Consider the following 15,126-nt stretch of genomic DNA (forward strand, 5'->3'; position numbering starts at 1 on the left):
GCATTTAAAGAATCAATAAACAGTAATTCAAATTCAATTCAAAAGGATGGATGATTATCAAATGTGTTTAACTTCATTCTTCTTAAAAACCAAATTCAGGCATTAATTGAGAGAGAAAACAAACACACACACACACACACAAAAAAAAAAAAAAAAAAAAAAAAAAAAAAAAAAAAAACAATAGAAGCAAATCTTACCGTGCCATAAACGTTAAAAATATTCGGATCTACTTTTATTAAACCATCCGAGTTAATCCTGTACTCATAAACTCTATTCATAATTGCACCATATGAAAATGTCAGACATAACAATACTAAACGGCACTTCCGCTTAAAGATTACACCCACCCAAAATGGGAGATAAAAGATTAGCACTAAGAAAGAAGCCATTAAACTCTCAATCCTCAAACGTCTGTCCCAGTATAGCTACCACTCGAAACAACACAGAAAACTCTTTATTTTCACCACCAAACCGCGAAGCACCACACCCCGATAAAAATGTGTTATTCCTCCCCATCCATGTTACCCAATTAAACACCATGGACTATCCATCAAGCGCAATGCAGTTGACCATGACTCACATACTTTCAACCGTTCCACAGTGAAATATTCCACAATCCATCATTGCTAAAAGGTAACACCCAAAGAACTCCAAGCATGGAAAAACAGAGGATCACAACCCTTTAGCAAAAACACAATGAATTAGTAAGCTGTCCACTTGTTTCACCCCTATCTTCGGACGTACAACACCTATTTACCAAAGGTGTACTCCCTCATAAGATTATCACATGTATGTATTTTGCTCCACACTACGGTCCAAACAAAGAAAGCCAATCTTTTGGGAGCATTGTACATAATTCACTCCTCCAAGGAAAAGCCACTACAGAGCATCTTAAAGCCTCATGGGAACGAATATCAAATTTATCATCCCTTAAGTCTCCAACTCAATCTATATTGGCCCATACCTCTTAGGATTTTGGGATACAAGGTATCAAAGAACAATTCAAATGATTACTGATTCCAATCATAAGATCAAGTCAAAATTAATATCCACAAACTGTGAGCGTGTCTCCTCTTCAGCACCTCCAAACAGGAGTGAACAAAAACATCCTTCTCCACAGATAAAGAATACAATTTGGGATATAACGCCTTCAACAGTTGAGTTCCACACCAAACATTATGCCAACAACTCACTCTGAAAACATCTCAACAACACATTGAATAACCCACAAATCTATTCCTATCAGCACTGAAAATAATCCAAAGAATACATCCACAGCTAGCTACACTTGTTGAGACTTTTTTAAAGTAAATGAATCATTAATTAAATGCAAAAGGGATGAACCCAAGTACATGGGAAGCAAAAAAGATATACCCCAACTGTTATGAATGGAAAATTACAAAGATCAAGCATCTCAAGAAGAATCAAAAAAGGGATGCTGCCCTGACATTTGAGACACATTTCATATGGAAATGAAATTAAGAGAGGGGAATAAAAAAGAAGAGGAGAAAAGAGATGGCAATTCTTTAAGCACTCAAAAATATAACATACAGCTGCAAAAATCAAAACTTTTGTTCTTGTTGTTGCTGCCCTTGTTGTTGATGTTGCTCTTTTTATTGATCTCATCTTGAAGAGACTTTTTTGCCTTGCGCAGCCAATCTTCTAGCTTTTCCTAGAAATCACAAAATATATAAAGTCAAAAAAACAGTATATACAACCAAAACTCATAAAACACTGGAAAAAAATTAAATTAGCAGGCATGAGAATCATTATAAAAATGCAAGAAAAGTTCATCGGATGACCATGACAACCTGTGTACAACGTATCAGCAAAATATGGTGATAAATTAATATGAGTAAGCAGTATGGCACAAATTCAAGGCCCATACTATGGCAAAATGATGGAATGTTCCTTTATCCATAAATGAATATTTTATGAAAAGATATGCCACAAAAGATGACAACATAGTATAAAGAGAGAGATGATAACAGTTGCATAATAGGCACTGGGTTTCTATACCAAGACTTGTTCATATAATTCTAATATTCAGGGTTGTGAATTTCTTAGCACTATATTTTAACCAAAATGTTAAAAACACATCATTGCAATAAGTGCTGCAAGGACACAGACACATTATTCAAAACCCCACATCAAACAGAGGAAGGGTAAAAGATAAACGTTTTCATTTAAAAAATATAACATTCCCCAAATAAAAAGACATTTAAGTTGTTGCCAATAGACATTACAACTTGATCAGGTTAGGGAATCTGTTTGAGTTGAAGTGGAATTAGAGAAGTCAAAAGCTTGAGTCTTCAAACAGTAGAAGATAACAAAATGATATGAATGCAATGCATTTAATTAAAAAAATGGTTGCAATCATACGTTATACTAGAAAACTTCCTATGGAACATAGCCGTTCAGTTTTTTACCTTGAGATAAATGGTAATCAGATGACCGGGGAGTAAGACTTCCTGATTCTGCAAGGAGTCTGAGTTGTCTGGTACAGATGTCTGATCTATAAGTGAGAAAAGTTTCTGCAGCATAAAGCTAAGGAAAAGAAGCCAAATACAAATTAATCTGTGAGACAAAAGGCAGCACCATTGTGTTGGGAAAGAGAAACATAAGAGGGGAAAGAGAGAATGGCTAACATGAGCAGATTGAACTTGTCATAATTGTTATCAAGGTGAACAAATATGTAGTCTTCAAGAACAGAATCAGCAACCTGCCAAGAAAGGAAAGATGAAACCAATTAACAGAGAAAACAATTATATAGTAGTTACACTTCAGGTTCTGCGTGCAAAGTAATTTTTACCCTAATTCTATTTCAGGATAGAATAAAGTGTAACAGGAAACAAATCATGACTTACATCAGAATAATTTTTGGTTTCCAGTCCCTCCATAACAGGTTGGAAATGCTCTCCTAATTTAGCATTAACCAAGGTTAACTTATATAATTATTATTTAAAATCAATACTGAAAATGCAATATCCCATAGCAAGTACCAATATGCTCTAGACATTGAAGACGAGTGAAAAGAGACAGATCACGAACTTCATCAAGAATAATTTTTGCCCTTTCACCCATAAGCTGAGTGCCAACAGCACCCTTTTCCATCTCATCTCGCTCACTATAGCAGCACGTCAAACTCACATAAATTTCATGATCAGTCGTGTCAACAAGAGCCTGTTTATTAAAATATGCAAATCCATTAGACCAACATAACAGATATAAATAAATAAGCAATTGTGCATGATAATACAATAGGCCAACCACAAAATAGAACTAAAAATACACATTACATAAAAGTCTATCTCATGCTTAAAAATAAAAATATTTTAAAAAAATTCATAAGGTTATTGCAAATATTCACTCCATACTAACTCTTCAAATTTGTTGAAGAATGTCAACAAGCTTCTCGAAAACTAATTCATTAAAAACTTTGGCATATTGGCACCCTAACTGCATAAATGTTGTGTAAAAACAATTGGGCCATTCAATAAATTTTATTTTATTGGCATAACACAAAGATTAAGAGCTGACGAGCATTTTATAATTAAGAACAAAATAGAGGAATCAAAAAGGGAAAAATACATATTAAACAATACAAGAGATAGCAATTTATTTACCTCCATGAATGGAAGCATATGTCAATCTTAAATGATGGTTAATTATTTATTTATTAAACCAAGATGGACCTCACAGACATGCAAACTAACAAAAATAAAAAGAAAAGAAAATTGTAGTCCGTGTTTTGGTAAATAAGAAATTGTAAAGTAGAAATTAAATTTTAGGAAAAACAATAAAATAAAGGCAATTTTAAAGGCATCCCTTGAAATCTGTATCTTCTCATAAAGAGCTAATATGAGCTGCTATCAAGGATTAGATCAATCCATAGGACTAACCAAAGAGAGAATGAACAAAAAATCGATTCCTGGTGGTGGATGGCAAGAAATATGAAAGAAAAATGGGGAACAGAAATGTAGCTCAAATGAAAAATAATAATAATACTAATCCATTCATCAAAAAACCAAACAAAACAAAAGACTCCAAACATCAGAACCTAAAACACAGAGAGAGAGAGAAAGGCCTAAGCTACATTGCCAAAGGAAAGCACTTTCACACAGCTTTTAATATTTGAATGGATGGCTAAAATTTCTCAATATGCCCATCATATAAATGGGGAAGTTCATATTACATTTTAGCACCTTCCATAATTCCTTTTCACTCAAAAAGACACTATAGCCTATATTTGATGTCTAGGATTGTTCCTAACAGTAAGTACACTAGAATTACAATAAAATATCACAAATGTTTTGTATACTGTTATTGTTGTCTTTTACCACAAAGAAACAATCTCTGTCATAAGCTTTACAAGACCACTGCCAGCGGGCTAAGGATCGCCCATGTGCTAGCCCAAGCCCGATGTTAACAACACTTGGAAATAGAAGTCCTTGCCCCATGGAAATTTTTTACCCTAAGAAATAGTTATGTACACATGTATAGATATCACACTTATTTATACTTACAATCATATCCACGAAAGGCATGGAGGACAAAACCTACCCCTCACCTTGAATGCAGGTTGGGTTATAAAATAAAAATTCCCCTCCACCCCATCCATTTATAGGAAAGGTTGTAATTGGTCACCACAAAACAAGCCAAACCCCTAATCCCATGGTTCAAATGTGGCACTTTGCTCACCTAATGCTCAATTAGTATCTCCTAAAATATGTCATTATATTTGAAACTGCAACTTATAATTTAAACACACACACACACACAAATGAATTCAAAGTGTCATTTTTCCAAATTACTGGTCAAAAAAGTATCACTTTTCTCAAAAAACGTCATATGCAAGTGCAAGTTACAGTGGATTTTAGGTATACTAACGGAGTAGACCTCATGTGGATAGTGTCAATTTATAAAAAGAATATGTTGGTAAACCAAACTTTGATCCATACAAAAGGTAGGAAGGTCATATTTTACAAACAGGATTAGTGTACTAATATTAGCCTAATGAGCCTGGGCTTGAAATCTTAAGTGAAAAAATTAAAAGAACTTCTTTTGCATCAACTTTGCTGAACTTAGTGACTGGTTGAATCACCATGAGAAGGGTAGTTGATATGAAGAACATGCATCTGCTTCAGCAAAAATCACATTCCTTAATAACTGGAAAGCGTTATTCATAAAATAGAATCATTCCACAAAATGCAAAAGGCCCAAGGATATCTGAAAGAAATTGCATGCAACAAACCCCACCTTTAGAACAACGCCTACAGGAAGCAAGTACTCCCTCCCTTGTATCCTATAAAATAAAATATAAGGACAAATTAATTAGGCACGTTCAAAATCACAAGCCAAAAAAGTTAGTTTCTTAGACCCAAGCATAGCTTTACCAAAATCCAAGTCTTGCACTTCCGTTACGAAGGTAATACAATTTGACTGATACTGAAGACTGATTTTTTCTTTCACACCTGAAATGACAATTAAAAAGCAATCACAACCACAAAGTGAAAACGAGTAAATAAGCAATAATTTGTGAAAGCTGACACAACAAAGGGATTTTTTGTTGGTTGACTATTAACAATAATGGGAATTCCATCCATGTCCACAAAGAAACATTACTAATATGACACTATTTCATAATCAACATAGAAAAAGGGATCTAATCATTAACATGCATATCACAGAAACTGAAATGAAACTTTGTATTTATGATACCTCAAATGAGAAAACAGGCCAAAAAAATAGGTAACGGTTAGAGAAGAACCAGGTACCTAAAAGCAAGAATTTTTTGATAATATGTGCACTTGAAACACTTAATGTAACAAAGATGTTCATGCAAAAAAAAAAAAAAAAACCTTTGTCATTAGTGACAATTCAATCTCAAAAGACTTGTAAATGTCCCACTTAAAACTTGGGTCCTAACTGAACTATCTAAAAACAGAGGAATGAACCAAGAGCTAAAAAGGAAAAGGAAAAACCAAAAAACAAAAGGCATTCAATTGCTCAAACTCCAAAGTTTACTAACAAACGCTAAAAAAAATAACAACCACTCTCTTGGGCAAAGCCTTCCCTTTCAAATAGCTAGGCAGGACAAAGAGAGGTTATTAAAAGTTCATTGCATTGCCTTATTGTTGTCTATTCGGGGAAAAAATTAAATGAAATGACTTTTTAGGGGGGTCAGGCTGGTGCAGGAAAAGAAAAGATTACAAATTTTAGTAGTCTGACACATTTGACTCTCATTCTAGAGGTAAATCAATGATGTATTTTGGGCTGGGCAAAACTTAAGTACACTACATTAGGCTCTTTAATTAAATTCAAATGCATGGTTGCATTGACCAATGAAGCACAAACAGTGTAATATTTTCTTAGGACAATTAATTCAATACAGCTATGTGTTTGAATTTAATTGGGGAACCTAATGTACTGCACCCTAGGAATTGTACTTAAGTATTATCCTTTTAGGCCATGGTCAACTTCTTGTTTAAGACTTAATTGTTCTTAAATCTGTTTTCTATTTTACAATCTAATTGCCTACCTAACACATGCCTCTTAGGGGAATTCAATAGCCATTAAGTACAGCAAAGTTGATGCAAAAGAATTTGTTTTCATTGTTTTATTTTTTGCGCAAGAGCTCACAAACAGAATGACATCAAATGCATTAATTGGGGAGATCTTTCTGGTCTTACAGTTGGCTGCAGGAATGATGATATATGTTGGAGCTGCAACGCTATTAGTTTTAAATTTTGAAGTTGTTAGGCAAAGGTATACCATACATTGGTGGTATACTACGTTGGACCTATCTTGTGGTTCAATAGGGCTTTATCATTTATGGCCCTTGTCCAATGTGACATTTGTTTTTAATCTCATATTAGGTCCGAGTATACGTGCTCGTCCCCCAAGTTTATTGGGTCTCTTAGTTTTCTTGTCAAAATATGAACAAGGATCAGAATCCAATTACTATTACTTCAAGTGAATGTCTGAACCCTGAAGTGTCACCCCTAGGGTGTGAAATGCAAAATCCTAACTACTGACTCCCAGGAACCCTAGGGTGATTACAGGCTTATAATATCTTCTTTCTTAGAAATTTTATTAGCTAAAAAGCTGGACATCAACCAGAAATTTTAGTTTCAAAGCTCTTTTTCACAGAATCAGGGTAGGATGAATGAACTTGGTGACAGGCTTAGATATCATATTTCACCCTACATAAGTGAGACTTATATATAAATAAGAATGTGAAATTATTGGACCAAAAATTTGTAAATAAATGTCACAGCTATACGCATCTACAGAATTCTATATTGTGGTATCTTTAAAATTCTATATACAAGAATAAGCTGTCAAATTAGATTATCATATTTCAAAATTACACAAAATAAATCCATATTTAAATCCTCAGTTATCCTACTAAATCAGCATGAGATATCTGATAGGAACATAAAAATTAGATATGTAAATAAGACAAGAAGATACTCCACTGGCATAGTATGAAGAGAGGACCTTATGACAACTGCTTTATCGGTATATCCTTCTCTGCGATCACTAAATGAATTCCGCACCATACTCATTGGCTGGATCAAAAACAGCTTACTTCAGCTATGCAATATTTATTAGTAAGGTGGAAAATTTTTAAAAATAAAAATAAAAAAGAGAAAAAGATTACATCAAAAAAAGTACTGATTCACTTCAAAAACTATCCTTGATGCATCAAAAATTTCAATGTTAACCAAACATAAAATAACATAAATTAAGCAACTAACTAGTTGGGAAATTGTTTGGGTGGTCTCGTATTCGGGGTTTTACACAATGTATTTCCGTTTTTGATTTCGTGTAACTTGTTTCTGTTTCTGTTTGATTTGTTTGTATTTGTTTCTAGTACAATATGTTCATCATCATAAACATGATGGACTTTTTTAATGAAAATATCTATTACCTATCAAAAACAAAAAAAGCAACTAACTAGCTCAAGTTTTTTTTTAGATCTTCCCAATATTACAATAAATCCAAGCTCAAGCCATAATATAAGGTCGAACACCTTCACCCACTTGACTATCACAAAAGATATGCAAAAGACAAAAGGGCTCACTTACATAATTCCGCTTTGGCAATATTAAGAGTCGAACCACTCTTTCAAGACCATTCAAGATGAAGTATCTATAGAAACAACGAAAAATTAGGGGGGGAAGAAATTTAATGAACTAGGAATTATATTCAGATAAAACAAAAAAAAAAACTATAAAAATATAATTAAATTTTTTTTTTTTTAAAAACACTGATAAATATCTTTAACAAACTCTCCTCCCTGAAGAACATAGTTGAGAAAAATGCGACAGTAAATAATACTTGAATCTTTTTTTTTTTTTTAGAGTTTCAATCTATGGCGTCCGTTTTTAATGATTGTGCTCTTTATCATCAAACCAAGACACCAATCGGCTTTTGGTATAGGCGGGGATTGATACTTGAATCTTAAAAGACCACGATAAGTAGATTTCAAGCTTTTATCACATTTATAATGGTACTGAAATCTCCAGCACAATTGTAGAAACACTTAACTTATTTGCATTCACTATGTTAGCAAATTCTAGTCTTTTGATTGACAATATGATGCAACTATATACTAATATACGTCTAAGTTTCATAAGCAAGATAATGCAACCATATTCTCATTAGTTTCATAAGCAAGATAATGCATTCACTATGTTTTTATTACTTTGAAGGACATCACAATACTTACCCGCCCATTTCTGATGGTTCTTCTTTGCAAGAGACTAGTTTCTGGGGATCTGCACCTCTCAAATGACAATACTTTGACTGCATATAATACATTCATGAAATACCAGAATGGAAAAAAGAAGAAGAGGATAATTTAGGTGATTCCACCATATAAAATACAGTATGGCTTAATTTAAATAACAAGCAACCAATTTATGTGTTGTTATCTTTATTGAGCACCGAAAGCATAGGCATTCAAAATGTAACTTCATGTGTATGCACTATGCATAACTATATTCAACAACGTGTATTGAACCCTGCATATACACTCATACCAACATCCGAATAGGATGACAAGATACAGGTTAGATCACAACAAACAAATGGTACTAAAGAGATCAAAAAATCAAAATAATTTCTCTTTTTGTTCGGTGAATTTTTTTTTTTTAAATTACTGACTTCATTGGTGGATGAATTAAATTCTAGAAAAATGCTGCTTCACAAATTTCCACATTAAAAAAATTGAATTATTGCATAAATGAAACAAAAAATCATTGCAACATATTATAAAGACCAAATTTACATAAAAGAACATTCAAAAATGAATAAACACCCCTCTAAGGAAAATAAATAACAGTAAGCAAGGGGTGGCTACATGAGTTCGAGCAAATGAAGTAGAGGAAAGATACGACAAAAGAACACTTGATTACCACTCAAACAAACCCGAAGCATGTATCCACACAAACAAAGTCTTGAGGAATAATAAATTCAGGTCATGAACCAATCTTTCATAACCCTCAAGTGTCCGAGCATTCCGTTCCCGCCAAATGCCCTGCATGAGGCAACGGGGAATCATACTCCAAATCCTACCATTACTACCCACTAAAGTTGCCTTTCCAACTAGCTAACAGATCCATAACACCTTTTGGCATAGCTTAATGAACCCCAAACAAAAAAAATATCATGTTCCAAATCAAAAAAAAAAACAAAACAAAACAAAAAAATCAATGAAATATTTCTTATATAAAAATTATTTATTGTACTCCTCCAGAGTAAGAAGAAATGTAGAGAACAACATTGTGGTGGAAGCCATTCAAATATAGTGTGTTTGAAGTCAAGTCTTTTTATAAAGTACTGAAATCCAATGAGGACCAAGAAATTCTAGGGTCTGCATAAAGCTTTGTAAGACTTCTTTTGTGACGGTTCATCTTTCCCATGGCGTATTTGGAAGCCCAAGGCTCCACTTAGAGTGCCATTTTTGCTTGGAAAACAGCTTTGGGAAGAATCCTCACCATGGATAATCTTAGGAAGTGACATCATTGTGATGCCTAATGCCTAGCGGTGAGATTGATTTACTAGCTTGTTGGCAAGGCTGTTTTGGAAGGCATCATGGCATAGGCATTTGGAATGCAATTCATCATTTCCATATGTGGTGTATTTGGAATGACAGAAACCCTCAATGTACATCGAGGGTCATGAAACATCAGTTTCAGAATTGAAGTTCATATTCCTTAGATCCTTATATGAATGGGTATCACTTCATGACAACTTTCCTTTTCTAATTCATTTGAAATGATAAATCTGTGTAATTTTACACAATAGTTGTTGGTGCATCTCTTGTATACTTAAGTACAGACATTCCAAAAAATACGGCATATCCATGTCAATCACATGCTCACATGTTGGACACAAACATGCACGGGACACTCCTGCATGTGTATCCTCAATATGTTGAGAAGGATAAAAATTAAATAAATAATTTCTTCAATTTTAGATACATTTTTAAAGATTTTGATACTTTTAATTTATTCTAAAACCTTAAAATAAACATAAGATATGCTTAATAAATAAATATACCTAAATTAAGTGATATATTAATTGTCATATGCCCCCTATGAGTTGGGTTCTTAAGTTACGCCGTTTTGTGCAATTACACTATTATATATATATATATATATATTCACTCATGAGTTCTTTGAATCACAAACTTAGTTCTAATTCTCCAAATATTACTTCAACTCAACCCATACCCCTTCCCTACCAGAAATAGGTACCCATCTGATGGGCCAACCGAAAGTTGCTCAACAGCCACTAAAATATAGACAAAAGTGCACTAGCAAACCCACAATGAAAGAGCACCAAAGCCTAGGGCACACTTGTTATGTGCAAGCATTACTTTTATTTATTAGTTAGTTTAAATTTGTAGAAACGTGTGTTTAGTGCACTTGTTTTGGTTGTTTGTTCCGCCATTTGCTGCTACTTCTTAGGACTTGATTGTTGTAGTGCTATAGACTAGTGGTACCCAATTTCTAGCCTTGAATCAATAAAGTTATATGCACTTTAATTATGTGAAAACAATTGTATCCATTTTATCAAATTTGAAGGCATTGGTTCCCTTGAAGCTAGTTTTGTAACTTTCCATTATATTTAACCATAATCACTATGCAAATTCATGCAATATATCACATTTTGTGATAAATGAGCATAGACATATAGTTCTTAACTAAACCAGAATAAACAAACAAGCACTCAAAATTAACTAATCAAAACAAAACCACAAATTGTGATGAATTCTATAAAACCAGAACACAAAGCACAAACCTTAAGCATGTATAATAGGCAAGAACTTTTTTTTTTTTATAAGTAATAAGGATTCATTGATAACGAAAAGAGAGAGACACCTAAGTACACAGGAAGTATATAGGGGAGTACAAATCAATTACATAGATTACATAAATCAAGAAAATCCAAAAAAGAAGAAAAATAATGGTTTCTCCAAACTGAGAACCTTCTAGTAAGGTTCTGAAAACAAGAAGCTTGAGATCAAGCATAGAACGCTCATTGTCTTCAAAACACCTACTATTTCTTTCCTTCCAAATACACCACATCAAACAATGAGGGACAACCATCCATATATCTCCATTGCGATGGCGACCAAAACAACCTTGCTAGCAAGCAAAACGCTCAACAACAGACACTGGCATAACCCAACAAACTCCAAATAAACCAAAAACCAAAACATGTCCGATATGAAGCTGGTCAGGGGAATTGGGTTCAGTTTTGGCATGGCTGCTGGTGTAGCGACCATCCTCTTAGAATCTTTTCCAATCTTGTATGAGAATGCTACTGATCGGGAGGCTTCTGTTGAGTCTTTATTGATGAGGCAGCAGAGGGGGAGGAGTTGGGATGTGCAGTTCCATTGTGACTTTAATAATAGGAAGATGGACTCGGTAGCAGCTTTCATCCACCTTTAGGAGTCACACATCCCTCCTACTGATGGTGGGGATTGAATGAGGCGGAAGTTGAGGAAGAGTGGGGACTTTTGAGATTCATTCTTTTATGGTGTGTTGAAGGGGTCTTCCTCTGCCTCTAGGTACTTGGGGGGTCAAGACCTCTCAAAGAGTTTCCTTTTTTTGATTTGAAAGTGGCACAAGGAAAGATGCTCATTTCATACAATTTAAGGAGAAGAGGTTTTTCTATAGTAGATTGGTGTTGTATGTGCCCGTGTAATGGGGGAATCAATGAACTATCGTTTGAATCTTTGATCCATTGTGGGAGGGCCCACCAGTCGTGGAGCTTTGCTTTAAGATCATTTCGAGTTGCATGGGTGATGCCTAAGAGAGTTATTGATCATTGATCTTTTGATAGAATGGAGAAACTGACTGGGGAAACATCAGTCCACTATGTGGAACTTGACACCTTTATGTTTTACGTGGTGTATATGGAAGGAGAGGAACAGGCGTACATTTGGGGATGTGGAGAGCTCAGGAGGACAGCTCCTTGCTTCATTCATAGGAACTTTATTTGATAGGTATCAGGCTTGGGGACTCACATCCATGGTCATTGCTTCATGGTCTTTTTGCATAAAGTAGTCAAACCAAAAAAAAAAAAAGGAACACATATATTGCGGCAATTCAAACTCTCTCAAACTAGTCCATTTTATCAAATTTGGAGTCTTTGGTGATAAATAAGCATAGACACATAGTTTTTAACTAATCCATAAAAAAAAAAACAAACAAAAGCACACGAATAAATCAAATTTAGAGTCTTTTGTGATAAATAAACATACACATTTATTGTTCATAACTAATCCATATAAAAAAAACCAAACAAGCAACAAAACTTATGTCTTGAATTTTACAAAACCCGAAACAAAATGAAACAAATCTATGTTCCGCTGCTTCATGGAACTGGTTGGGAAAACATTTTTCCACTATATGGAACTTGACACCTTTATGTTCAATGTGGTGTATACGGAGGGAGTGGAACACGCTTACCAAACTTTATTTGATCAGTATCAGGCTTGGAGACTCAAATCTAAGGTCCGCTGCTTCATGGTCTTTTTTGCATGAAGTAGTCTTTTTTTCAATCAAATTTTTTCTAATCTATCCCAAAAAAAAAAAAAAAAAAACTTGGGTATTGTGGCTATCCAAACTCTCTCAAACTAGTCCAAAATGTAGAGTCTTTTGTGATCAACAAGCATATAGACACATAGTTCTTTAACTAATCCATAAAAATACAAACAAAAGCACTCAGAGCATGAACCTAGTAATGATGAACATACATACACACACATAGCAACAAAATTCATGTCATGAATTTTACAAAACCCGAAACGAAACGAAACGAAGCAGAGCACGAACCTTGAGCATGATTGGAAACTGTCCGAAATTGAACCGCTCTCTAATGACAGGTCCGTCGTCGTACTGAAAGCAAACCTCCGCCATCAACGCCCCGGTGTACGAGCTCTTGAACTGCCTGCATTCGTAAGGGTACAGGAACTCGCGAAACGTGGACTTGGAAGAGGACAGAGACGAGGACGAGGACGACCGGTCCTTCATTGGAGGGAAAAGCTTGGGGTTCTCGAAGGAGATCTTGAGGGTGCGGTTGGAGAAGGAGTCGTGAATCTGGACGGGCTTGATGCTGTCGAAGAGGATCGAGAGACCCGCGTCCGCCATGTAGTCGAACGACTCGATTTGGTGGCGGAACAGCTCCCGCAGCGGCTCGAGGTCCTCCGGAGCCGGCATCGGCCTCGGCTTCACGTTCCGTTTCGGCTGCTGTGTTCCGAAATACTGGGGAACAAAGGGCGGCTCCTTGTCTTCTTGCTTTTGTTGTGACATCTTTGCTTTTGCTTTTTGCTTTTTGCTTTTTACTCTCTCTGTCTGTATTGAATGAAAACGCAGGTGTGGTCTGAATGTGATGGTTTTGGAGTGACGAGGAGGAGGAGGAGGAGGAGGAGGGAGCTGTTAGTTGGGGTTTTGAAGAGGTTTTTGAGTGACAAAACGAGAAAGAAAAGGGTTTTGAGAGAGAGAGAGAGAGCGAGAGGGGTTTTAGGGTTCGGGTTTGGTTTGGGCTTTTTATGTGACTTGGGCTTTTTATGTCATGGTATCCACCCATCTGGTCCAAACTGTTTTATATATATAGAACAAAGTTTAGTTACAAAATTGATTGTAGCTTAAAGCTACAAAATCACTCAATAAAATAAATACTACAACATATTTTGAAAATCTAACCGTTGAATTGCATGTTCTTTACGCTCTTAATACACGTGTTAAATTTTGTGTCAATCAGATATCATTTACTATATAATCTATAAGTTTATATTTTGTGCATAATTTTAAATTACAAAAACTTACAATTTAAAAATTTTATTGATGACATAGCTATTGATTTTTAATTTTCTTGAAATTTTGCAAGCATGGAGAATATAAGAAGAAGATGTAATCCAATGGTAGATTTGTCAAAATTCACATCCAATAAAAATATATTAAGTAAGTTTGTAGCCTAAGGCTACAACCAATTTTGTAGCTAAACTTTGTCCATATATATATATATATATATACAAATTTACCTTCTTTTTCAAAGTTCAATTAGCAACTTTAAAATTTTCTCAACAAAAAAAAAATTAGATAATTTAAAATGAGATAGAACCACTACGCACCTTTGGCGTAATAATCACTCTATAAGTTTAAGTGTTTGTGGAGTGTAGAGGGTAAGAACTAGGGTTCAACTTTTTAAGAGGGAGTTTCACATACATATACACTTCAATTAGGTTATAGTAGAATTTCTATCTTGTATAAAAAAATAAAAAATAAATAAAAAGAGATAGAGTTATAAAATGAGACTTTTTTTATTTTTTATTTTAGGTTTAGTGTCATAATGTTTAAAAGTGAAATAGAAATAGTATCTTAATTTTTATGATCTTTTAAAAGTTAGAAATATTGAATTTAAAATGAAAAGTTATAATTTAGATTGAAGAAGAGAAAGGAAATAGTTTAAAATTTATTAGCTTTTTTAAAAATAATAAATTACTCTTTTAACTAATTTGTGTTTTAAATTTAAAATTATTTAACTAAAATATAGGAATATTTTAGAGAATTTAAAATTTTGTGTGAATATATTTTAATACAC

The 15,126-nt window shown here is 34.2% G+C and overlaps 1 protein-coding gene across 1 annotated transcript; it reads right to left on the reverse strand.

Moving 5' to 3' along the window:
- Positions 1 to 726: 726 nt before the first annotated feature.
- On the reverse strand, positions 727 to 14,039 carry LOC115972997 (DNA-directed RNA polymerase I subunit 2-like). Its single transcript, XM_031093209.1, has 11 exons — positions 13,359 to 14,039; positions 8,738 to 8,814; positions 8,094 to 8,157; positions 7,504 to 7,574; positions 5,397 to 5,474; positions 5,260 to 5,305; positions 3,003 to 3,183; positions 2,868 to 2,920; positions 2,649 to 2,722; positions 2,430 to 2,547; positions 727 to 1,672 (listed from the first exon to the last, which is right to left on the reverse strand). Exons 1-11 carry the CDS (start codon positions 13,833 to 13,835, stop codon positions 1,535 to 1,537), a joined length of 1,377 nt encoding a protein of 458 aa, XP_030949069.1. The 5' UTR covers positions 13,836 to 14,039; the 3' UTR covers positions 727 to 1,534.
- Positions 14,040 to 15,126: the final 1,087 nt, after the last annotated feature.

This window comes from Quercus lobata, unplaced genomic scaffold (assembly GCF_001633185.2).
Source record: "Quercus lobata isolate SW786 unplaced genomic scaffold, ValleyOak3.0 Primary Assembly Scq3eQI_49, whole genome shotgun sequence".
NCBI lineage: Eukaryota > Viridiplantae > Streptophyta > Magnoliopsida > Fagales > Fagaceae > Quercus > Quercus lobata.

Bases quoted from the DNA above. Each gene is read 5' to 3' on its own strand.
- LOC115972997 (XM_031093209.1), bottom strand. From the start codon at position 13,835: ATGTCACAACAAAAGCAAGAAGACAAGGAGCCGCCCTTTGTTCCCCAG. The intron at 8,158-8,737 runs GTAAGTATTGTG...TTGTTTCTATAG, and splicing joins GAACCATCAGAAATGGGCGG to ATACTTCATCTTGAATGGTC. The intron at 3,184-5,259 runs GTGGGGTTTGTT...TTTAATAAACAG, and splicing joins CTGTAGGCGTTGTTCTAAAG to GCTCTTGTTGACACGACTGA.